The 25,030-nt window shown below is 39.4% G+C and overlaps 4 protein-coding genes across 8 annotated transcripts; 2 read left to right on the top strand and 2 right to left on the bottom strand.

Moving 5' to 3' along the window:
• Positions 1-123: 123 nt before the first annotated feature.
• isoc2 (isochorismatase domain containing 2) lies at positions 124-2,962 on the bottom strand. Of its 3 annotated transcripts, none has more exons than XM_079345130.1 (7): positions 2,874-2,962; positions 2,619-2,668; positions 2,238-2,362; positions 1,898-2,110; positions 1,423-1,493; positions 1,204-1,321; positions 124-292 (listed from the first exon to the last, which is right to left on the bottom strand). In XM_079345130.1, coding segments are annotated over exons 2-7 (594 nt in total). In that variant the 5' UTR covers positions 2,620-2,668; positions 2,874-2,962; the 3' UTR covers positions 124-226. The 3 variants fall into 3 exon arrangements, with proteins under 3 accessions (XP_079201256.1, XP_079201255.1, XP_079201257.1); XM_079345129.1 differs by having other exon boundaries at positions 2,619-2,720; positions 2,866-2,931; XM_079345131.1 differs by having other exon boundaries at positions 2,870-2,927.
• An 82-nt stretch (positions 2,963-3,044) lies between these two features.
• atg12 (ATG12 autophagy related 12 homolog) lies at positions 3,045-5,749 on the top strand. The gene is made up of 4 exons (XM_079345132.1): positions 3,045-3,162; positions 4,017-4,153; positions 4,258-4,320; positions 5,566-5,749. Exons 1-4 carry the CDS (start codon positions 3,069-3,071, stop codon positions 5,623-5,625), a joined length of 354 nt encoding a protein of 117 aa, XP_079201258.1. The 5' UTR covers positions 3,045-3,068; the 3' UTR covers positions 5,626-5,749.
• Positions 5,750-5,830: 81 nt separating this feature from the next.
• On the top strand, positions 5,831-15,947 carry LOC306823843 (germ cell-specific gene 1-like protein). 3 transcript variants are annotated; one of them, XM_079343706.1, is made up of 8 exons: positions 5,831-6,242; positions 6,361-6,483; positions 7,520-8,626; positions 13,619-13,801; positions 13,940-13,987; positions 14,126-14,278; positions 14,364-14,475; positions 14,611-15,947. In XM_079343706.1, the coding sequence occupies exons 3-8, from the start codon at positions 8,431-8,433 to the stop codon at positions 14,981-14,983; spliced, it is 1,065 nt and encodes a 354-aa protein (XP_079199832.1). In that variant the 5' UTR covers positions 5,831-6,242; positions 6,361-6,483; positions 7,520-8,430; the 3' UTR covers positions 14,984-15,947. The 3 variants fall into 3 exon arrangements, with proteins under 3 accessions (XP_079199832.1, XP_079199833.1, XP_079199831.1); XM_079343707.1 differs by having other exon boundaries at positions 5,831-6,483; positions 8,551-8,626; XM_079343705.1 differs by having other exon boundaries at positions 5,831-6,483.
• A 130-nt stretch (positions 15,948-16,077) lies between these two features.
• rcvrn2 (recoverin 2) lies at positions 16,078-20,129 on the bottom strand. The gene is made up of 4 exons (XM_079343708.1): positions 19,882-20,129; positions 19,205-19,762; positions 17,116-17,227; positions 16,078-16,647 (listed from the first exon to the last, which is right to left on the bottom strand). The coding sequence occupies exons 2-4, from the start codon at positions 19,583-19,585 to the stop codon at positions 16,559-16,561; spliced, it is 582 nt and encodes a 193-aa protein (XP_079199834.1). The 5' UTR covers positions 19,586-19,762; positions 19,882-20,129; the 3' UTR covers positions 16,078-16,558.
• Between the last annotated feature and the right edge of the window lie 4,901 nt (positions 20,130-25,030).

The raw sequence follows: 25,030 nt of genomic DNA, 5'->3' as shown, positions 1-25,030 counted from the left end.
ATCACTCTTTGCACCCGCCTCTGTGAACTGATCCCACCTCTTCAGCTTGTCACAACTGGAAGTATCAGTTTCTGAAGCTTGGGCCTCATTAGACACAGGAATACAAAAACAACACAGAACACATTGAAAGTAGCAGCATCACTTTATTGAAGCACTTCACGAGTATGATGCCAGCGGTCTCATTCTGTACAGTATCTATGGAGCAGAATAACTGGTGAGGATCTGTCTACATAGCGCTGAAGAAGGTGAGGAGGCCGGTGTCAGGGGACGGGTGGAGCATGAGCTGCTGGATCTGTCAACAAATAAATAAAACATATCTGTAACATATACAACTAAATCTATATCTACTTCACATGTTCTGAAATACTAAAACATTATTTATAAGACAGACAAAATGATCTATAAATGTATAAATGCTTTTTTTTAAGCTGCTTGAAAAAGACAATAAGACAAGCCTGCAGGACTCTGAAAACAGATGCAAAGATTCTGTTTGTTTTGGATCATGGGAAGATTAAAGGACTGTCTAAAAGGTGCACATTGGACTAAAGAACAAGGTGACCAGTAATCAAAAGGATTTCATAGTTAATGTTGAATTTTACAAGCAGCCAATGGAGGGAAATAAATAGGTGTGAGGGCTGCCTGTAGTTAACCTGTTGCATGTAGAGGGAATTAAAGTTATCTAAAAGGGTGGCTGAAGAAAACAACGTTTCACCACCTCAGTAACATGATGGTCAAAGGTCAGATAAAGGGCCATCATAATACCAAGAATCTAAGTAATGCATTTTAAGTTTGAGTTTAACCCGACCAACTGAAGAGCAGTTATCAGGAATCTGTTTTATTTGAGTACGGGTGTTTTGTCTCCTAAGGCTGGACGTGATTGAAATTATTTGTGTACGTTTGCAATCACAAGCAGGTATATTTACAGCTGTAGAAATTAGCAACAGGTTTTTCTTCTCTAACGTTGATATTAGGACACTTGTAACTGTTCACTTGCGTCAGAGTTTTATAATTGTAGGATTTTTTGTTTTTTAACCTCTGTGGATTGGCTGTTTATTTACAGCCCACTTTGTATTGGAAGCAGTCTGGCAAGACATCAAATCTTGCCTTCATTTTGTGTTTAGCATATATTGATAACACATGTTCACAAACTAGAGTAACACACGAGAGAGAGAGAGTGCGACAGAAAGCAGCAGCAGTCAGCACCTGCTTGAAGTTTGGGTGTTTAGCATCTCTGACTAGCTGCAGCAGAACGGCCTCAGTGGTGGTGAGGAAAGCGCCGCTCTGCTTCAGTCGGGACAGTGCAAACAGACGGTCTGTCTGACTGTGGAGGGAGACACAGAAGAAGTAACACATGAGTATGCAGAACCAGAAACCAGGTACTTTTTAACTGTAGGTCATTACAGTGCTTTATCACCGAGATACCTTCTGGCTGAGACTGCGTCGGCTACGATATGAACCTCCATTCCTCTTTCAAGCAGGTCGAATGCTGTGCACTGTGGAGAAGACATAACCAGAGCACCTACTTCATTGTTTGAGTCTGGAAACTCTGGTACACAGAATAACAATATGAGATAACTTTAAGTAGCATATTAGCTCAATATTAATAATAATCCTCTTTCATATCAACACCCTCACCCTTTTTCAGTACTTTACAACACTAATAACACATATATGTAGCAGTAATAAAATAAAAACACGTCCATTCAGTTGCACTTTAAATCATTCAGACTGCACATGTAAGATAGGAACGACGTCAGGGAAATTAAAACCTTCAAATGATTAAAAAAAACTTTCAAGCATTGAAAGCCAATCATTTCAGTTCTCTTTGTTTCATCTTTGTTGTCGGTGCGGAGGATCGTTTAACAGCCAAACCGTAGAAATGATTATGCGGTCTTACTGCAATACAGGCGTGCGCCTCTATTCCACACAGTATAGCCTGTTTGGGGTTCCCCAGGGCCTCCAGCTCCTTCTTCACATCATCTATCATCATGGTGAAAGACGTTTTAGCATGAGCTTTCAGGTCTCCTGCTCCCAGCTCTGGCACTGTGGGACCCAAGCCTTTAGGGTACTGTTCTGTCAAAATTGGGGGGATACCCAGGACGCGACTGGCCTGTGAAGAGAGAGAGAGGAGAAGTGTACAAGAAGATATCATCAGATCAGTTCAAATCTACAATTATTTTTAAATGAATTGACTTGTATTTGGTCATACAGTTTTTGTTGTTCTGAGTAATAATTACCTGAAGTAATCGGGCTGCATTGCTGACAATGTTACTGAACTGGAAGATGTTTGGTCTGAACTTCTCTTGCATGTCACACAGAAAGAGCACTGCATCCTGAGAGGCCAGTCTGCCGAGGTTTGCCACTGCAGGAGCAAGGTCACAGGTTTAAAAGAAAAGTCTTGTCATATATTTCTCAGACACATATCTAGATCACAGTATGGGAAACTGAACATTAGAGTTGCACACAAGCTCAGTGACACACTTTGACTTGTATCACCTTGAAGAGCTTTGTGCTAAATGAAAGATATTATCTCAAAGCTGGTTTGTTTTGTTTTTGATAACAATTGGACAAAATACTGGTTGTCTTAGCCAAACGTTAATTCATTAGAGCAAACTTACTGTCTGTGCCTGAATGGTCCGGTTGAGAAGAGGTGACTGGTTCACCTGGACTGTAAAAAGTTCAACCAGGTTAAAGATTTACTTTCTATGTGACGCCTCCTGCTGTGTGATTGTAAACGAACAAGCATTTCAGCTTTCACCCATTTAAAAAAAATACCATGTAAGGTTAGCATACAACATGCATGTGCATTCATTTTGAAAAAAAAAAAAGATCAAAAAACAAATGTATTTTCGTCAAAACAATGACTAACCTACCCTGTTGTCGAGAAGACAAGTTCAGCAGCTTTTCCTTGCTACACAGAGCTACAGGAGCTCATGGCCAATAGAATTGCGTGTTAGAGATTGATATATCGTTTGACCAATTAGACACAGTCTTCTATCGCGAATCATTTTGCTGGATTAGGTGAGAGTGGGCGGGACCTACAACTCACCCAAAGTGGTCAGCTGAAGATGTCTGACAATGCAGAGTCTCCGACAGAAACACAAAAAGAGGAGTCACAGCCACCTTCAGATGACTCGTCAACAAACGAAGAAAAGAAAAAAAGTAAGACGTTGGAAAACATCTGAACTTTACTCTGTTATTTTCAATGTTTTAACTGTGTCGAGGAGGAATGTTGCTAGTCAGATGAGGAGTAGTTCCGGGTGTATGACGTGTGAGACAATTGGCACATATTTGGACCAATAGGAATCGAGTTTTGTTCAGTTTAGCCAATAGGCATTTAGTTTACAAAAAAGAAGGTACTGCTTGTATGGAGAGTTCCTGTTGCTAATGCTAGTATTTATAAAATCAACATATACTTTTCCCTATATTTAAAGCAGATGCAGCTGTTTTTTTCATACTTCATTAAATACTTATGATAGGCTAACGCAAATAGCAATCTTGTACATGTGTATTGTTTTATTGGACCTCATCGTGATTCTGATAACAGTTTAAATATGCCCTGTGTTTGTGAATGTATAGTAACTGTTATGCTGTTTGTGAACTTTGTTCAGCTAAAGTTTGAGTTCATAAGATCAGTGCAACGTAGGATTGTAAATTATTAACCATTTAACTGTTCAGTTAATGCATATTTTATAAATGTCTGAGTCTTTTACAGGTGACACACATGGGTCCTGTGAGAGTTTTAAATCCTCTAGATTTTCAGTTCATACACAGGCAGGCAAATGTTGAGCAATATTGAATCTCAAAGCTTACATTTGGCATGAAATAGATTAGATCAGTCTCAGTACGTCATTGTATTTTGTTTTTCCAATGAAATAGCTGTATCAGGTTAATTGTGACACTTCTCCATAAATCCTCCGGCTCATGTTTCGACTTGTCTTTAACAGTTCAGCAACACGTTCACTTTCTATGTTCTTCTTCTTCTTCTTCTTCTTCTTCTCCTTCTTCTTCTACAGTTGATGTGTTGTTGAAGGCAGTGGGAGATACTCCTATAATGAAGACAAAGAAGTGGGCAGTGGACAGGGGGAGAACGGTTCAGTCCCTGGGTCAATTCATCTCCCGCTTCCTCAAACTTGAAGCCTCTGAACAGCTCGTAGGGATTTTCACTGGCTTGTCTCATCCATGGCTAAAACATTTTATGGTGTTTTAATATTGATGTTACAGCCTCTCTCTCTCTCTCTTTCTTTTTGTTTTCAGTTTATTTATGTAAACCAGTCTTTTGCCCCATCACCGGATCAAGATGTCGGGATCCTCTTTGACGTGAGTATATATTCCTTCTGTTTGAAAGCCCTGTGACTTTAATGTGCCGACATCACAGTAAAATGTCAATGAAAACACAGTTAAAAAAACTCAGACAGCATAATATTAAAGCATATAAATCGTGCAATAAAATCAAAGTCAAGAGCTCATATCAAAATGGGAATGCCTACCAAGTTAGGAAAGTACAAATGTGCAGTTAAAGGGCAAAAAGAGCAACAGGGCTTTTAGACCTGGAGTCTAAAACGGTGATCTGAGGGTAAAAGCTCAAACTCACAGAGGGCAGTGAGGTGAAGTGGGTGATTGGAGCAGACCGTGACAGCTCTCCTCAGAACCTGCCTTTTAGAAATGGTCAGCCTGACACCTCCCTTATATTTTGCTGTTTACCATGTTTTGCTGCATGGTATGGTGGAAGCCTAATTCTAACCAATAAGAACAGATTTGGAAGAACCAGAGAGACAATAAGTGTTTTCATCTTAACCTTAATACTCGGGTACTGTAGGTCTAGTTTGATTCATTTAGTAAGTGATGCACATTTGCCAAGGCTGTTTGGAGATTAGACCATTAAAAAAACCACATCTGTTTCAGCCAACTTCTTTCGAAGTGATGGGAAGGATGTTGGTCTCATGACATCATTTCTATTGAAACACTGCACCAATCCCACTGGTGAGAACAATAAACCCCTCACATGAGCTTGAGCTCAAGTTGACAGACATTGTTCAGTAACAGCAGGCATATAAACAATGTTAATAGGAGATTTGTTGTTATATCTTTCATGTTATGAAAGTTTACACAAAGACTAATCTCTGGATCCCTGTACATGTCGACCTTTTTTGAATTGAGACAAACAAATATGGGAACTTCTAGTTTCTTAAGTATTATTAAGTGCCAGACAGTGTTCTGTAATTCAAATATTGACAGATTAAGTCAAAGATTAACTAGAAGTGTATACTAACATACAACACACATTGCTTTATTACAGAGGTCAGCCTTTAATGAGGTATCTTATGTCCTTTTTAAACTCACGGTAGTCGGTACATATTATTGAACGTATCATGTGGAGCTTTGACCAACAGAGGGTGCAATACGCAAGAAGCTGCATGCACCTCTGATTAAAACATCTTCATAAGTATGACCTGCAAGTCCAGAATTCCCATTTCCTCATTCAACTTCTCTTACAGGTCTGTAAAAAAAAAAAAACAACATTTAACTTTCATTAAAATTTCTCGTTCTCTTTCTCCTTTTTAGTGTTTTGGCAGCGATGGCAAACTGGTTCTACATTACTGTAAATCTCAAGCCTGGGGTTAAAATACTTCTTGTTTTTCAACTCAAATGTAACCCCCCCCATGAACATGCACAAATGATTTTTTTGTGTGTGCCTTTTTTCCTGTTGTTTTTTTGTACATATATATTGTAAATAAATGATTGTGACGATGCAATTGTCTTTGCACTGTTTTTCAAGGCGCCACATTTGGCACCCAAATATAAACAATTAACTTAGTGGGCACAGGATTTGGCTTTACGCAGCGCGGGTGCAAAGCCAAATCCTTGGGAGAGGGGGAGGATTTATATTTGGCTCACACTTTTTATCCAGCCTCTAAGTGTATTAATTCAATAACTAATAATGGCAAATTAGTGAGAGGGAGGAGTGGGAAGTGATAGTAAATGGAAGGTTTTGTTTTTGAGTGGGCTGAGATGGAAGCACCTCTAATAAGATACAGACACAGGAAGAGAGGAGGCAGTGCAGGAACAGATGGACTTAGAGGGATTACACGATTCAGGATGGGTTTGTGACATAAATTCCCAAGAAAGACAGAAAACAGAGTCGAGAGTGGTGTGGAGACAGACACCCACCGGCTCCATCGGTCGAGTATCTCTGTCTAACTTCTGGATGTGGGGGTCAATGAGGGAGTGCAGCTGTGGAGGTAAGGATCACTGACGCTCGTCCTGGAGGAGGTGTACTGTGATGAAGATGAAGAGGGGAGTGACACCGAGACTCAAGATGGAGAAACTAAAATCAAGTTCTTGATCTTTTTGATTAAGGGCTCTTGAAGAAAGCAGAGATAACCGAGGATTGAAGGTTTAAAGGACTGCAGAAAGAGAAAAGTGTTTCACCTCGTGTTTGACCTCAGGTACAGCAAGAGACCAGGAAAAGAACTCCAGCAGGTAACTGCCAACAACATTTAAAAAAAAAACACATGTCAAGCTTTACTGTGGAGAGCATACTTAATAATATTCTTCCAAATGTGCCAGTGCGGTTGTCATTTATGATAAACTGCTCAGTTTGTTTTGGGCCAATATTCCAATCAAATATATGTTATTCAGGTTTTATCTTAAATATATTTTCACTGATTTTAAAAACTAGATGCGAGAGAAAGTTAACCTCACATTCACCCTTGACATGAGTCGAGTTATGTCATTTATTAAATATCCAGCCCTCAAATAGTTTTGCAAATGAGTGGATGTTGAATGATGTATGTCCAGTTTGAATGATTAAAATCTGAAAGCAAACTTGATTTTATCCCACAAATCTGTAAACAATGTATCCTTTTTTGTTGGTGCTGGATGAGTGCAATCTTAGTCAAATCTGCATTTTGATATTTTCATTCTGTAGACTTCTGCTCACCCATCTGCGACTCTTTTTTGTGTGTGTTCAAAATAGTATCAGAGAAATAAGAGGATAACATCCACAGGAACATATTGAGGATGTGGTAAATTAGTTTGAAAAGAATTGTTTTAAATAATGCAATGAAACATCTCCAGACTAATGGATTACTGACTTCTGCTACGATACTGTTGGCCTTCGGCAGCGACACGGGTTTCCCTCAGAGCATTTATTATGTTTTTTTTCTCTCTCTTCATGTCGAAGTTGTTTCCGAATGTATTTTCATCATTATTATTCAACCACCAGGGATCTCTTCTCATGCAGATTAGGGATTGTACTAGTTTCACTTGCTTTTACTAAAGCTCTGTTGTATCTCAGGGGTTGTCGATTGAACCTGCCTGAAAGAGAGAAAGAGACAGACAGCACACATGGTCAGAATGCCCTTCACACTAAATCACACCTAATGCAAACAGATTAGAGCAGACTATCTGGGATTACATGCATAAAAAAATCATTTAGACCTGTGGGTTTATCCATCATTCCATCATAAAAAATAATCTCTTGTTTTTGCTCCCGTCTCCGTCTTGTCTCCTGCAGAGGGTCCAGCAAGTTGAGCTCATGATGTGCAGCAGGGTCAGGCCTGAGTGTGTTAATCAGGAAGCATGGAGTTATTAGTTTAACTCACAGCATAGTATGCATCACTTATTTTTGTCTGTACAGCCGCTATGTAAACACAGCAGGAGGACTTCTGTCACCTCAGGAAGTTTAAAGAATTCAACTTTTATATAAGCTAGATACCGCCTCATGGACGCTCCAGTCGTGTCCTTTTTGTGCCCTATTCAATAGTTTACTTTCACTTTCTTGTCAGGTGATGACTTTAAGGATGTCCTCTATCCCCTCTTTAGATATACAACTTCAACGGACACGTTCCAGTTTGTTTAAATGACCTTATGCTGCTTCAGTGTGGCCACACTGCTTTAAAACGTGCACACAGGAGGGCCTATATGTGATGTTTGGTCACATCTTTAGCGGTCATCGTACGACATCATGCTAAAGCTGATTGGCCTTCATACTGTTATGTCCTTGTATCCCTCTGTTCTCTCCCAGTGTAAACCGTAGTCCACCTAAATCCACATTTTTGGCCCCCTCCCTCCATCTGTCCTTCCTTTCCCACGTGTATCAACTTCAGAGCATCTTATCCCACTCCCTCCCTCTCTTTATCTCTGTCACGCTGCATTACAGTATTGCTTCGTCATGTGTGTTTAGTCATCTTCATCCCTCACTATTACATCACATTTATCTTTGTTTTCTGTTTAAACCTGGCAGCTCATCGCCCTTTAAAACCTCCCCAAAGCATCTGTTCTACCCTCTCGGCTCCATCTGTGACGGCTCTCCTACCTCCTGTCCTGTTTGTCCTGTTCCCACGTGCTGTTTGTCCCTCTCTTTGTCTCACCTTTTCCTCCCTCTCTCTCTCTCTGGCCTCCCCTCATCTCCCGCCCCGCGTGGCCATGCTGGAGGGTATGTCCCGTCGCTCTCGCTCCCTGCTCTCCCTGACCTTGACCACTCTGGCTCTGGCCCTCTCCATCCTGGCTCTCTGCACCTCCTATTGGTGTGAGGGCACCCACAAGGTGGTGAAGCCCCTCTGCCTGTCGCCTGTCAAAATGAAGAACTGTGGTCAGAACAACAGTGAGCCTTACACCACAGGTACACAGATCTTTCATTGTCTTTCATCTCACCAACTGTAGGTGTCTGAGTGTTTTTTGTGTGATTTCTGCTGCTGACTGGTTTCCTTTAATGTTTCTTTTTGAAGTTTCGTGTACAGCGTTTGTTGCTGTTTTTCTTTAGATGGCCCTTGGACACGTCATTCATTCATGAATATTGAACAATCGTGCACCTAAACTTCTGTACTTCAGCTCTGCACTTATAAAGACATGGGATTGAACGTTTCTGATAGTTTTTAACTTAATTTGAGAAGAAAAAACACGCTTAGAAAAGAAACCCAGGAGCACATGTTTTAGACGTCAGTATCTGTCACTGTTGTAAATGGTATGAACTCGAAACTCCTAAAGTACACTTTAAAGAAACTTGTACACATTGTGTAGAGTTACAATGTGAGCTTGTCAGAGATAAACAAAATAGTAAATGGAGCTTATATAGTGCTTTTCTAGTCTTCTGACTCAACGTGCTTTTACACCTCAGGCCACACCAACCCACTCACACCCTGATGACAGAGGCCATCAGTGTTAGGTAACCCCTTTCTTACACGTTCATATGCCAATGCTGAAGCAGAAGGAGCAACTTGTCTTTCCCAAGAACACATCGGACATGTGGCTGCAGTCGCTGGGGATCATACCTCCAACTGGTTAAGAAATGCCTGGCTTGACCACATTTACCCCCGAGCATCACATTGATGCAGATACAGACTGAAGCGATCTAGTGCAATAACTCCAAAATGTTTTGTTCCAAAAAGTCATTTAGACCCTAAATATGAGATATATGGTCCATGTTTAAAGTTACTGATATTCCACCTTAAATTGTTCAAGGCCTTGAGGTTACTCCAAGCACAGGTTATAGGTGTACTTGACAGAATGGCTATTTTGGTTGTTGATATGAATTACTTTTTAAGTCTCCCAAAATGCTTTCAAGATTTCAAATGCTGCTTTCTGATTTCTCGACTTTTAAACTAATACCTCATGATAATCAGACTGGATAATATAACAGGCTCCTCCACCTGTTACAAACTGATTGTCCTTGGTTTCAATGTTTTTGTAATCTCTTTTCACCCATAGCTTCAGAACACAGTGTACTTCATTTAATCTCTGGAGTGTGAGAGGAGCTACCAAAGGTTTTATTCACCCACTGAGGGGAGGAGAGGCGGCATGCTTTTTAATTTGTCAACAGATATGCTTAATCCTCACTGACATTAACAGCTCTTCCTGCATAAAGGACACATCTTTTGCTTCATGTATTTGAAGTATTTGTTTAGAAATATCCAACTTTACTATGGCTGATATAACTCCTCATCAGTTTTGCAAAAAATGACATCAATGGAAAGAGAAGGTGGTTGCCTGACAACCCCGAATCTGAACACGAGAAACAGAAGCACGTCACGATTGAGGACAAACTCAATACTTTGTACCCCAGACTGCTTTTTAGATATCATAGTAGATCTCTAACATTTCTCCTGAACTCAACCCCCCCCCCCCCCCAAAAAAAACAGTTTACCTCTGTCTTAAAAAATGCATTCTTTTCTTCAAGGTATAAAAACATCAAAACAAAGAATCCATCATTAGTTGTGAGGAAACTGTCCATATCATATAGCAGATCCATGTTAGGGGTCACAATTGGCTTTATAAATCATGTATGTGCGTACACATGCACACAACTCTACTTGTGTTTATTTGCACTTCCATGTGTTTCTCCATCTCCTTGTTTATGCACAACACGTTTGTGTTTGAACTATTTTCAGAGTAAATCAATTGTTAGTTGGTTCAAATGTTAAATATGTTTGTGAGCATGAATGCATTGGAGTTTTTGTGTCTAAGATGATTTAAAATTGAATCTCATGCTACTAAATCCATATCATAGACTGTAAAAATAATGGACGGGACAAGGTCCCCTGTGAAGTGAAGCTTTTTTTTTTAGATCGCCCCCTACTGACTGGCTGCAGTATAGGTCATAAGCCCCGCCTCCTCAATGATAACAGACGGGACTTGGGTCAAACTGTTAAGTTAAAATACTCGTCACATAATTTTTTTCCAGACCCAAACTCTGCTGTGATCATTAGATATTATCATCCTACATGGTGTTCAAGTGCTCATTTTTCTGTGAAGTTTGTTTTAAATAAGTTATTTGAGGTTAAAAAACGGGATTTTACGTCACACATGGCGATGATTGACAGCCGCGGATCTTGCGTATCGCTCTTGGTAAATAAGCAGTTACGTCGTGAAGTGAAGCCGAGACTCCACGGAGCTTTTCTGTTCAGTTTTTTCGTCTTTTTTGAGCTGGTGAAAGCTGTTTTTTCTGCAGTAAACTAATGTCACGGACCTGTGGACTCTAAGGGAGCTTTGCAGTTTTTACAGTAAGTAATAAAGTTTGATTTATGTGTCATTGCTTAAAGCGCTATCGAGCGAGCTAACATATTAGCAGGCTAAGCTAGGTTAGTTATCAGGTATGATTTATCTATTTATTTTACTTTTTAATATGAGCAAACCTAAGAACTGACATATGTTTCTTGATATTGTTATATCGTTTTTGTGAGTGGAATTGTATTTAAAATAAAAAACATGGTAATTAAAATCAGCTCATAGATGCCGTTCATTGACTGTATAGTTATGTTTCAGTAAATAAGAAATAGGTCTGGTAAGGTTTTAAAAAAAGTAAGTGTACATGTTTACAGTCTGTGTAAAGAGTGTGTTATACAGAGATTAACATGTCACCATGCAGGCTGATATTTATAATACTGTATAATGAGGTAGAATATTTCTCTAGATATCAGGATAAAACTAAAGTAAGCTCTGATTTAACTTCTGTATGATTTAAGAGACTGACAGAAACGTGAACACAAACAATCAGCAGTGGTGTAATATAATATTAACCAAGCATCACGCTGCTTAAAAATGCCAAATATTCAGCATGAGTTTACACACACACTACCAATCCAATAATCACAAGTTGATCATGTTGTACATTTAATGACGCTTATTAATAAATGGTGTTATAACTTGACAAAACCTGACACAGACTACAAAACAGGCTGCTTGTTATGGTGGTTAGGAGGAGACAGACAGGCTCAATAAAAGAAGGCATAAAGATCACGTTTCTCACAAAATTATATATTAATGTTTCTTATTTTGCATATATAATCATTAATGAAGATTTTATGTCTTTTAATAGGTATTTCCCTGTTTTCACCAACATATTATACATTAAACTGAGGATTTCCTTTTTCTCATGTTGTCTCTCTCTTCCAGCTCGTCCTCGGAGGATTGCAGGACCTGACCACTGCTTCTCTTACCAGGGCGTTTGGTCTGATCTTACACTGGACAGCGGTCTGATGTGAAACAGTGGGCCGAGTGTCGCGCCTGAGCCACAGAGGACGCAGCTCGCACGTCCTGAGCAATGTTTGACTATTCATTCAAAAGATGAACGGAAGAAAAGAGAGGCTGTTTAATACCGAGGTTTTTCTTATAAGCCACATTTTGTTTTTGTTATTTTTAGATTAATCTGCTTTAACTTTAACATACTGTTCACTCATTTGCCTCTTTCAAACCTGTATAACCCACAAAAACCTTAAATACTGCCTCCATCTAACTGAACAATCAAGTGAAAGAAAGTAGCTTAAAATACCACACTATGTTTTTAAGCACAATCTGTATTTGTTCAAGTTACAAGACTAGTGTTACATTTCATGTGATTGAATAAAATATAATAATGTAATTGCCTTCTCAGTCGTGTCTGTATCATACCACTCTACTGTCTTTATGTGCATGCTGTCTTTAACACTAACATGCATTAAATGTTCAGCACTCGAGTGTTGATGTACTTTTAAAGCTATTTGTTTCCCAGCTGTGACTTCTGTCATTACAAGAACATGAGACAGTCCATGTTTTTACAGCTTAAAACAGGAGAGAAAAGGTTCAAATCAATGAATACTTTATTTGATTTATAACACATAGTGTGAATGATGGTTCAGTTATAAAAGTGAGGAGGTTACTGGTTTGAATCCCTGTCTGACAGGAGTCTCTCTGTGAGTAGTTTGCATGCTCTCTTCCCTCCACAGTCCAAAGGTGTTCACCGAGAGGAGAACAAAGTAAGGGAGACCATCAGGTGAGCTGGCAGGGGTATCTATCAGCCATCTTTCTTCTTCCTTGTGTCTAAAATGAGGATAATAAAAAACAATGAGATAAACATCTTAGACAAGGAAAAGAACCAGAGAAAAGGTCCATACAAACAGAAACCTTAATGAAACAGATTCATTTACCAACTCCACAGTTATGCACAGAAACACATACTCTGTAAATGTACATAGAACTGAAGTAACTACTGACAGCAGATATAACTTTAGTACTATGTGCATCACTACTTTCAATCATATAACATATTTTCACCAGCATATGTTCGATCTGTACACAGTTTATGTTGCTAACTTAGCTTAAAATAGTTTTAGTTCGTTTTTTGCCAAAAATAAAAGGTTTAATAACCCACACAGTTAAAGAAGATAGATAGATAGATAGATACTGAGGGAAATTCAAGGCATCCAGTAACAATAAACAAGACATACAGGACACGAAAAAACGTTTAAATTCAATAATTAATATAAAAAGTGTGATTTTCTTAATTTCTGAATGAACTACGTTTAGATATTTGACTTGAAATATATGGTGGTTTTGTACTCACGTTTATGGTCGGTAGATGAATTTCTCTCCGTAAAGATTCTTAAGTTCTTGGCGTAGCTGGGCTGCGTAAGCTATCAGAGCGGTACGCAAAGTGGGCGGGGCGTGTTGCCAGGGCTCCTCCCGCCGGACCCTACTGCGCAGACTCTGGTTGCAAAATTCCAAGATGACAGCGCCCATGAGGGCTGTAAAAAAGCTTCACGAACGTAGAACGGAAACAGCTACAGTCCACACCCACTGATCCATATCAAAATGAAGGCACATATTATGTACCTAATGTGGTTTTCTTTTTGTCAAACAGAGAGTCCCACTCAGAACCCCTACAACCGCACCCTGTCTCCTGCCAGGAAGGATGAGCTGGCCAAGATCAGACAGAGGCAGCTGGCCAACGCGGTCCACTACATCTGGGAGACAGGAGAAGACAAGTTTGCTTTCAGATACTTCCACACTGGTTTCTGGGAAAGCTGTGAGAAACACAATGACGGTGAGACGGCAAAGCAAACTTCCAATCACACAACCACGCTCGCACATGGACAAAGTATTAGCTGCACTTGTATAACTGTGTTTAAAACCTGAGGAACATTGATCTTACTCTTCCTTTTCCTGAACATTTTGTTTTCAGGGGAGAAATGTAGAAGTTTTATAGATCTTACACCGGGAGAGACACAAGGTGAGCAGTGTGAGTCCAAAACCATCAAAGAGTTGTTTTTGGCTACTTTACCAGTTGTTTTTTTTTACATGTAGTAATGTGTGTGTTAATAAATGTGTGTTTCAGTTTTTTTTTTTTTTTCTACTTCATATCTTGCAGGTGTGCTTTGGCTGTCAGTTGTTTCAGAGTTTACATACATCGGCCTGCTCGGGATGGGCTTCTTACTGATGTGGCTCGAAGTCTTGTGTTCCCATAAAGAGATGCACTCACTTAAAATCAATGCCTATGCAGCTATCTGTACTGTGTTATCAGGTGAGAATATAGACTTTAACATGACCACATTTATCAGTTTTTGCTTGACCTTATCTGTGTTTTATTTGCTTCATCATCCCTGCAGGTCTTCTTGGGATGGTGGCCCACATGATGTTCACCACAGTATTTCAGATGACTGTCATTGTGGGACCCAAAGACTGGAGGCCTCAGTCCTGGGACTACGGCTGGTCATTTGCGTACGTGGCTCCTCTTTGGCAACAAAGAGCAAACAAACCAGTCATTTTTACAAGCATACACATACAATAGTTGCAATACAAAAGCCGTACTGACATGTTGCTTTTCTGTCTCACTCTTATCTCCTGTGAACCTAGTTTGGCCTGGGTGTCCTTCAGCTGCTGTATGGGTGCTGCTGTGGTCACACTCAACTCCTACACAAAGACCATCATCGAGCTCCGCAGAAGACAGAGACTGCGTTTGGAGGAAGCGAGAGCTGCCACTCATGCTCCAGCTTATGATGAGGTGGTTCCAGGAGGCGGGCTCTACTCTGTAAGCGGCCTATTGCAGTGCCCTGAGGGCATGATTGACGTTGCTTGGGCTCCGAATGGCAGCGTGGTCGGTGTGGGAAATGGGGACGTACCCACGCTGGTTTTGGTGGGAGGTTGTGGACCAGATGGGTGTGAAGACTGTGAGAGGGAGATGGATGAGATGGAGGAGGCCATGGACCGGGTTGATTCACCCTGCTAGAGGATCATTTATATCCATAAACCAGAAAAAGTGAAAGAACCCTGCTGGAGAATGTTCAGTGAGAGGAAACAGATCTTTTTCTTCTTCTTTCAATGACTAGACTTTCAAATCATTTGGGAGAAACTTACTGAACTGGGTGGCCAGTAAAATCTATACATATCAAAAACTGAAGGACTACAATATATGTAGAGGTCACACTGACACGCAAGACTGCGTGTCGTCTGGGTATTTCTCAGTGCCTCTTGGTTTTAAGTAATAATCTCTTTGTGTATTATAAACCATTATATAATTGTATTATTTATTTATTGACATGCTATGTTATATCTTTCTATTGTTTTCTTCCATTGATGAGATGGATGTTTCTGCCTGAACAGCCCTTTAAGAGAAACAAAAAAACTAAATATGTTCTCATTCATCTCTGCGGGACAATCAGCATGTTTCATTTATCAAAACCTTGTCTCTCTCGTGTCCAAAATCTGACAGTGACAGCATTTCAATTCAATTCATGTACTGCCTGATCTTCATCAAACAGCCTCGCCCTTCAGATGCGAAGACAAACCCGTAAGATAGACACATCGAGAAAGAAAGATTACAGAGATTTTGAAAAGTCTGCTCTCTGATGTTGAACAGAAGATTATGTGTAAACCAGTAATCCCAAGTTGGATGGAAGGGAGTAGGAATAAGGGAGAGGAGAGACTGTGCTGTAGACTGTGAAGGGATGGGGATGGGGGGGTCAAGGAGCGCACCCAAAGACTGTACATTCAAAGAAGCTGCACTGTGAAACATTACAGTTTAAGGAAATAATTATTCCCAAATGTAAATCATAGCCTGGTATTGACTCCGTTGAACGTAAACGTACACATTCAATAATATATAAAGCCAAAGAGATATCTACATTCACCGTACTGTACATAGGTTATACATTTGGGATAATCCTGGATTTACAGTCAGGGATAAATACAAATGAAACATTAAGAGCAACAGCAGCAATTTTTATCAACTGACGACTTGATATCATTGAATACGTTTCTAGGTCAAAGGCACGTCCATTGTTAGTTGAGGAAAGATAAATAAATAGGTTTTGAAAGCACAGATGTATGAGAAATCCTTTTATTTATTGTAAAGTGAATAAAGTTCAACACTTTAGAGCTACAACTCTATTAAGAAATTTCCAGTAAAAAACCCTAACAGCCTGTTTAATACTTGTCTAATCTTTTCTTTTCAAATTCCAAATTAATTTCCATTGTTCCAAATGTAGTTTATAATAAGACAATATTTATCATAACAACTCCAGATACATATAGTTGATGTATTGCCTCAATATAGAAATCATTACTCTTCTTCTATATCTAATCGATATAAATTCATTGACAAACATTGGTTAAACAATAAAATGACAGGAACGAAACTTACTGAAATGTTAGTTGCGACCAAGACACTGTAAACAAGTATTTACACAGAGGGGTTGAGTGGATTAAAAAGGAAGAAGGGAAAGAGGAGAAATCAGCGGCTTAAGAGAAAGGAAACAGCCTAACGAGAGTAAAAGAAGAAGAGGGAGATAAAACAAGATTGACTTTATTGTTTGACTGGTTCGTAGTGAATGAGTCGCATTGCGTTTTCATTTTCAATCACTCCTTTGATGAACTCTCCTTCAGCCAGTCGCTCTGTGAGGGGAAATAAAGAAGAGAAGATACATCAGATACTAAAAGTAGTAAATAAACCATGTATAAGACGTAGTTGAATGATGACTTCTCAAAGAAATCCCCTCTTATCTCCTGTCTGGGTGTGTGCTATGTGAGTGTAGCATGCGATGCAGAGCAGTCACTTAAGGATTCATAGTGGCTACATGCATAATAAAGCTTGCACGACACAAAGTGATGCTGTAACTGGGGCCGTTGCTCCAGGTGGATTTACCGCTTGTATTGCTATTAAGCCAAAACAGCTGATTGTAGCATATAATCTTTGCTAAAGGCTGCAGGAACAGCTGCTGAGGAAAGGTAGTAAGAGCTTATACTGACTTCATCTTCCTTCAACATAAGTCCATAGGGGTAATAAATGTTCCTGCATTTTCCTGTCATTCACGGAAGGATACAACATATACATATTTAGGCCGTATGTGTGTTCTCTCTCACCGTTGTCTTTCTTTTCGAAGTAGGACCACAGCTTGTTGGCTCTCTTCTCGGGTGTGTTCTCATCCTCCGGTAACTTGATTTGCTCCTCCTTGGGGATCAGCTTAAATATGGCCTGAGAGGGGGTTGGGTATAAGATTGTTGAGAAAGCAGCTCCAACACATGTATGGAATTTACAGCACAGTAGGTAAAACACATGTGAACATGCAAAGTAGCATTTAGCCTACATGACAGCTAATTCTCTTTATGTGCATAACAAACTCAATTTTAAATTAATTAGTGTTTTGTATGTAGTTGATGTTGATGTACCGTCTAATGCAAAAAAAGTTAGTATTGCACAAGCTACCTCCCACATTATATCTGGATTACTTGGTGCCATTTGGCTGAAAAACGAATCATGTAGTAATCGAATCAGAATCAGAATCAGAACGCTATCCTGCAATCCCCACATGACAGCTGATCAGCCAATCAAACGTCTCTTGAGTGCTTGGCCAATACAATTAGCATTAAAAATGATCTAAATTAAAGATGCACAGATCAGGTTGTGTCAAAATGAATAATTCAGAAGTCGACAGCTGCACCTTCAGGCCTGTGTGCCATTTTTCAGACAGAGTTGATCTTCAATGGGCCACTTGGAATCAAGCAGATTGTAAATGACTGTGCACTTTGGGTTCAGGATTTTAAGTGTGTGTCCCACTTAGAGAGGAAGCACTCATCTCCCACATTTAAGACACCTAGATTAACATGGATTAGTGCCAAGACTCAGGCCGCAGGCCAAACACCAAGATGGCTTTCCCTCCTTCCTTGCTTGCCCTGCCTGCGCTCCCCCACCATCTTGGCCTAACTCTGCTCTCTTGTGGCATCTATGTGAGATGACAAATAGATCGTAAAAACAGTTATTCATAATCAGGTGCTTAAACAAAGACACACTGTTTTATATCCCCCTTAAATAATCAAGTGTATCAGTAAAGCATATTCAGCTTCATTTATAAGCAGCCTGCCTTTCTCTCTTACTTCAGCCCCATCTCAAACCTACACATGAAAACAGACATCATTAAATGATGTTACTGCACGAATGATGTATTGAGGTTTTCTAGACATAGAACAGCTGCTTCTTCCTCTCTACTGACTCTGATTTAGATGCGTGTTTGTGAACATTTTGCTTTTAAATGAATGAGCGAATCCAGCCAAACCTCTTATAACACAATTTCATCTATCATGAAACAGAAGATAAGACATTGCAGAACCTGCATCAAAATGAGTTCTTATTATATTAAATCAATGGAGTAAATAATCTAAATAAACTCCATTTGGAAGAGTTAGCCACTTGAATGATAAAAGACATGGATTGGACTCAGGAATTATGAGAAGAGAAGATAAGAGCAGAGTGACTACCTGTATTGTCTCAGAGCTAAACCTGTTATCACCAAGATTATCAGGACGTCAAGGCTCATAAAGAACTTCTTATTGAGCCGTTAATTAGCAGCAAGACCTACATAACATTAGAGGGCCCACCACTTTACAATAAATGGCAGCTATATTTATAAGTGGCAAATAATTGAAAGAGCAAATTCACAGGAAAACCTGACAATGTTGTGCAGTACAACAACCAAAAATCCAAAATATTTCTTTCAAAATTTCCCCTGGAGTCACATCTCCAACTCAAAAACACCTAAAATCCAAGAAAAATGTAAATTCTTTGAGAAAAGTAGCACTAACTGAGGCACAATTGGATTGGATTGGTGAACTCAAGTAATCCTATTACTGCTTTTTTTCTCTTGAAGCTTTGACAGCTTGGAATACATCTTTTCCCTGATGACTTTGAGCAATGGCACAGCCTGAATTCCTGGTATCAAATGATAATAGGAGCAAAAGGAGAACCTAATTATCAAATTAGCATTTCTCTCTTTTTGTACCATGACAACGTATTTTGACAAACATCTCCAAAAGAGAAGAGCGTTGCTTACGAATGTATCTCTCTCTCTCTCGGAGAGTTCAATAATCACAGTGTCGTGGATACCATTAAGTGCCCTTCTCATCCTTTTTATCATCATCTCTACAGTCTTCAACATGATACATGGATCACCCTCACCTGGCAGATCTCCGTCACCTCTGTCTTGTTGATGTATCCGTTCTTGTCGACATCAAACAGCGAGAAGGCCCACTCCAGTTTTCGGGTCGTCTTCCCGGTGGAGGTCATGTGCAGTGCAATAATGTACTCCTTGAAGTCCAACGTGCCGTCGTCGTTGGTGTCGAAGGAGCGAAACACATGTCTTGCGTAGCTCTTGGCATCACTCTCCGGGAAGAAACGTGTGTAAATCTGCTCAAACTCTTCGGGTGATATGCGACCTGTCGGGCACTGCTTCTGGAAGTTCTCGTACCACTGGCTGATCTCATTCTCAGTGAACTTGGTGCTTAGCTTCAGGTCCTCCAGGATCTCCTTTGATAGTGCGCTACTGGTGGAATTTCCCATTGTGGTTGCTTTAAGTGTTTTAGCAGTATGTCAGTTCTGACAAACTCACCGGCAAATATTTGCCACCTGAGTTGTGTTCTTCTCTTGTGCCACTTGAACTTCTTCTGTGATCAAAATGTGTTGCTCCTCTGCTGGACCACTCCTGTTTGTGGATGCTGGAGAGTGGGCTGTAAGTGACTGAAAAACAAAAAAAAAACTACCAATAATGCTCAATAATGAGTTCAATAATGACACTGAGTTGATAATGGGGAGTAAATGGCACTGTCAGGATGATGAAAAATGTCAGCAAAGCTTACCTGTGTGTTGTGAGGGCGGGCGATGGCTGGAGTATTGAGTCTCGACAGTAAGACGGTGACGGATAAGGAGGGCAGGAGAAAACACACTCCTACCAAGGATGACCGAGATAATTCTGTTAATGCGGGATTTAAGGTGGCTGAGCTTTAGACTAAAATGAACCCCCGGGAAACTAATTTCCTCAATTGGGTCTCGAAAACTAGAAATTTCTAAAAATGACAGTGCTGAATCCATTCCTCTGTTATATTATTAACCTGAATTTTTGGTAGTGTATGCTCTTTTAAACGACTTTATAACTCAATATTATTCTATAAACCTGGGTTCAGTGCATTTCACTGTTTCATTTGAGTTCCCCTTTTAATAATATTGAGACATATTTGACTCCAAGGCTCATAAAACAGTCAGCAGATAAGTAGAAATGTTTTTTTCTTTTTTAAATATGTCTACAGGTGGTTTTTAAAAAGCAGCATCTCCACCAGTACAAATGCTATTTCCGTGGTGGCCTTTCAAAGGGTTTAGTTGACCACTGACATCTAATTCCAGTTTACCATCTGTCCAGGCAGTTTAACTCCCATCTCCCACCCACCTCCATCTTAAATCCCACCTACAATATGCCCCTAGCATCAGCTATGCAGGCCTTCTTGTTGCATGACCTCCTTCCTGTCCAACCTCAGTTGTAATATCTGTTCTTTATTTCACATTGATGTTTTACTACCCAATTATTCTCATTTTTCTGACTCACATAAACATGCATGGTCATGATTTGCTTTTTAATTTTTTTTATTTTCAATTGGTTTGATTTTGTTTCCCTTCCAGTTGCATGTAAAGGAGTCCAGATCCTTTGGTCTCCACAGTGTTACGCCCCGTCACCTCTCAGTAATCGGCATCAAATTACCTTCATGACACTTTGGCTGACACATTTAAGTCATGAGGCAGGTCTTTGTGTCTGCTTGACTTAAAGTATTATCGTGATTGTCTTAACTGTTGTTTTAGACTTTGCATGCAGGAAAAGGAATATGCAAAGTTTGTTTAACATGTGCGTGCAAAGATAAGTGACAGAAGAAGGACAAGTCATATACTGTAGGTATCCAGCATCATTGGAAAACATACGCTGTTTATTACACTGTAAAATGATCGTTCGTGTGTTATTTGCTCGCTAGGATTTGCTTTGTTCCATAAATATGCTCAGTGAGTCCATCTATTGGATTACTAACGTCCCGCCCTGTCCCACCCAATCCAACACTTAGCCAATTACCATCATCTTCATCCTGTGAAAGTCATGACCAATAGAATTAGCCCCTCCTCTCCACAAAAGAATCCCTGACATATGACCTATACCCTGGGCTCAACTAATTGCTAGAGCTAGGGCAAGCAAGGATTTGTCGTCCCTTTGGAAATGTTTTCTTCTTGTGAAGAAGGTGAGGAGTCATATAATGACCATGTCAGAACACAGTCTTTAGCACTAAAGCACAATAATGCCAATCAGAGTAAGATTAAATCAATCAGTCATAATATCTTTAGAGCAGCCATCATTTTGCTTCAAAACATTCAGAACTAAACGTCAATTTTGCAGTTAGTAATCTGTAATACTTATAAATGTAGAGCAGCAAAAAGTGAGAGCCTGTCAATAGTAGAATTGAACACACACATCTGAAAAAACGAAATTAGGTCATTGACTAACCACTGGCAGCATCCCAGTTGGCTTAGCAGCATGATAGCCTATTTACTGGCAGAATAAATCTAACCTGTGTTAAAGTATCAACCTGGGAGTCAGTTTGACATCAGCCCTGACATATATACTGCAAATCTGCACCACTAAGTATAAACAAAGGATGCCTTGCCAACTCATCCATGTTGGTTATACTGGGGAAATGAGGAACTTGTTTGTAATGAAAGTTTGTTTGTCCATGTGTGTGGCTTCTGGTGGTTATTTCCCATTGAGCTCCTATGGCATCAGAAATGTTCAACATTTACTTGACAACAGCAGCAAACTCTTAATCCTTTCCCAATTCTATTCCAAAATTGTCCTGAAATTTTAGGTGCAAGATCCCCTGACAAAATAATATGCATCTCACTATATGTGTCCTGAGAAATGGGAACGTCAAACAGGGAAATGCCTTTGGGAAGAAAAATCCACGCTCAGCCAAAACAATACCTCGGTGGGAAACAACCCAAAACTTAAGACTGAAAGAGAGAGGGAAAGAGGAAGGGAGTTGCTCCTAGATAAATATCTGGTAATGGGTTATAATGATGCTTAATGACAGACAAGAGCTTCCTTCTGAACACAAGGAAAGAGAGGGACAAACAAACGATGAAAACAGCCCTGGCAATTGTGTCCACCATCTTGTGAGGCCTCATGTTGTGTCGTATGTATAATAAAAGTACCTGCACGTATGAGCCCTGCAACCATTTGGACACCCACAGTGCAAAGAGAAAGTCAGACGCATTTTAAGGCTTTCACTAAAATCATTTAGAGCTGGAGAATTAATCAAAGACTTAAAGGACCTTCAATTATTGTCATTTCCACTGACATTTCCTGATTCAACACTGGGGTAAGCAGAACTCTACTTTGTATGTTATATAATTTTTTCATTAAAAAAGGATTTTATTTGTTCAATAATATTTTAATCAGTCTGACTGCATTGTTTAAGCGAGGTAACTTACATTTTATATAACCGTAAACTAATTGTATTAAAAGTTAAAGATATGAATGGAGGAGGTTGGTACCTAATGTTGTGACTTCATCAGTTGCCTGCACTCATGTTAAAATGCACAAGTAATCAAGAGAGAGAGGTCAGCAAAAAAAAGTGTTTTTTGTAAATTAGTATCGAAAGCTTTGTACGTTATTTCAGTGAAGTTACATCCAGGGAGCTTTTTAAAAAATAATTAATTTACCCATGTTACATAGGGATCATTACAATGTTATGATTTCCTTTATGACCTTTAATTAAGACATCTAAAAGGTCAACTGTAGGGTGTTAAATATTTCAGGTTGTTGTTTTGGAAAACCTGTGTCAATGGGACACTAAACAGCTTTGAGGAAATGTTGTTGTAGTAAAATAAAGTCATTTATTCTTTCAGTGTATGTATATAATATAGCTGGATACTTTGTTAATCAGGAGTGTGTGCCATGTTGTAGGTGTGACAAGGAGGAGGAAGAAGGAGCTGCATGTTAAAACCATTTTGATCATCCGATAAAGATTAAAACCAACAATGGCAACCAAGATGGCGACACTTGACCCATCGGCTCTATCAGACGCTGCTTCAACTGTCACCTATGACCCTAAATCTGACACAGTGACCTTACCAGGAGGAGTCGTCTCATTGGCGGGCATCACTGTGGTGACTGGGGGTGCTGAGCTGTCCTGTAGTTCCTGCATGTTGGCCTTTGGTTTTTGGGGGACTCTCATTGGCTTCAGCTGTGTAGCCGTGGGGTTGTGGGACCAACTGAACCTGTCTATAGGGAGAACCTCTCACCTACTATCACTGGGATTTGTTATTCTGGCCTTAAGTATCCTGGTGGTGGGAAGTGTGGTGGTTTTTTACCTCCTCACAAAGAAGAAAAGAGAGATGACAAGAGCCGAGAGAGAGGATGGAAAGGAGATTCTTGTAGAGAGTGGGAGGGTAATTAAAAAAGTCACGGTATAACAAAACATTAAAAGTTTAACAAGATGCAGTATGTCTTTTAACTCCATGTCAGCACAATAGTCTGTCACATTACACATCCTGTTATTACCTATAATCGTCAAACTAATGTAGAAATGCTACTCCTGTTTACCAAGAAATAATATAAATGTTATTGAAAGTTAGTTTAATTCTTCTACTGCACACTCAATTGAAACCTTTGTGTTTTAACCCCACTATAGCCTATCATCTGAAAAGCTGTTATAGTTACTTGTTGTGTTGATGAACAAGATTTCAAATAAAACAAAGATTCTTAAATGTTTATTTGGTATTATACACTTTACAAATAAAGTTTTTTTTATTTAATTGAATTTAATTATTAAGTTACATTGTTTAGGAATTAAATATACATGAAATTAGTCCCATCACCAAAGGGGTGGCAGACCTACAATCATTTTCTGAAGGTATTAATTCTCCTGCCTGGTTTATATCTTGTTTTAGCTACACTACTTGATGGACATCCAGCAAAGTATTTCTGTAATTGCTGTACTGTATTTGCCAGTAGTATTGTGTAATACAACTTTTAATTTGCACAAAACGTGTGTTTTTTTGTCATTGAAGTAAAGGCAGAAATGTTAGGCTACTGAAAACATTATACTGGCGTGTGTGCCGTATACAAGCATCCCAGATTAGAAACTCACCAGTGAAAGAACAAACCCAAAAAATAGTAGTTAAATTGTTAAACCATGAAGCAGATTAAAGCAGAGCCAGGGCATTCACAGGTCTTTGATTTGTTAGCTGAACAATTAAAATTGTATATAAAATGTAAAATGCTGCTCTTAATGTAACTGTTGCTCCTAGAAACAGAACGCACAACGAAACCGCTTGTTGCAAAATAACAACAACAACAACAACAACAACAATAATAATAATAATAATAATAATAATAATGTAGATTGAGTGTTTAATGTTACTGCATGGCCTTGCGGACCAGTCCTTCACAGCGCATCTTTATGAGCATGTGACAAATAAAAATCTTGAATCACATGTGAAATATTATGACCTTGTTCCAATAAATGTAGGCTATGTATTACCGGGTAGACCGAGTATATAATATGCAATAACTAATATTTAAGAGCCACTAAGTCCAGGCACATCAATACCATTAACAGGAGTCTAAATGGAGAGGAAAGTTGTTTGCGAAGTGCCCCATCTGCTGGAATAACAACGAACTATACTTCATCCATGATTCACAGTTCACAGACAGTTTAACAATGTCAGTGTGAAATAATCTTTGACTATTGATTTGGTCTTTTACTATTGTACAGCTTGATTTTATAAAGACAGAGATTCAGCATGTATGTCTTTATTAACTCATTGATTTGTTATAGTGTCTCAGTCATCTCGTCTCCTCCTGTACATATTCTCGCATTGACACCAGAATAAACCATTACCACTGCCACTATCTACTTCTCAGGTACGTGAAGTATTTCGACAGGTATCAGACCTGAAAGTCTATCGCTCAAA

Source organism: Symphodus melops, assembly GCF_947650265.1.
Source record: "Symphodus melops genome assembly, chromosome: 5".
Classification (NCBI taxonomy): domain Eukaryota; kingdom Metazoa; phylum Chordata; class Actinopteri; order Labriformes; family Labridae; genus Symphodus; species Symphodus melops.
The sequence above is the reverse complement of the archived record's forward strand: the minus strand, read 5'-3'. Positions and strand labels throughout refer to the sequence as shown.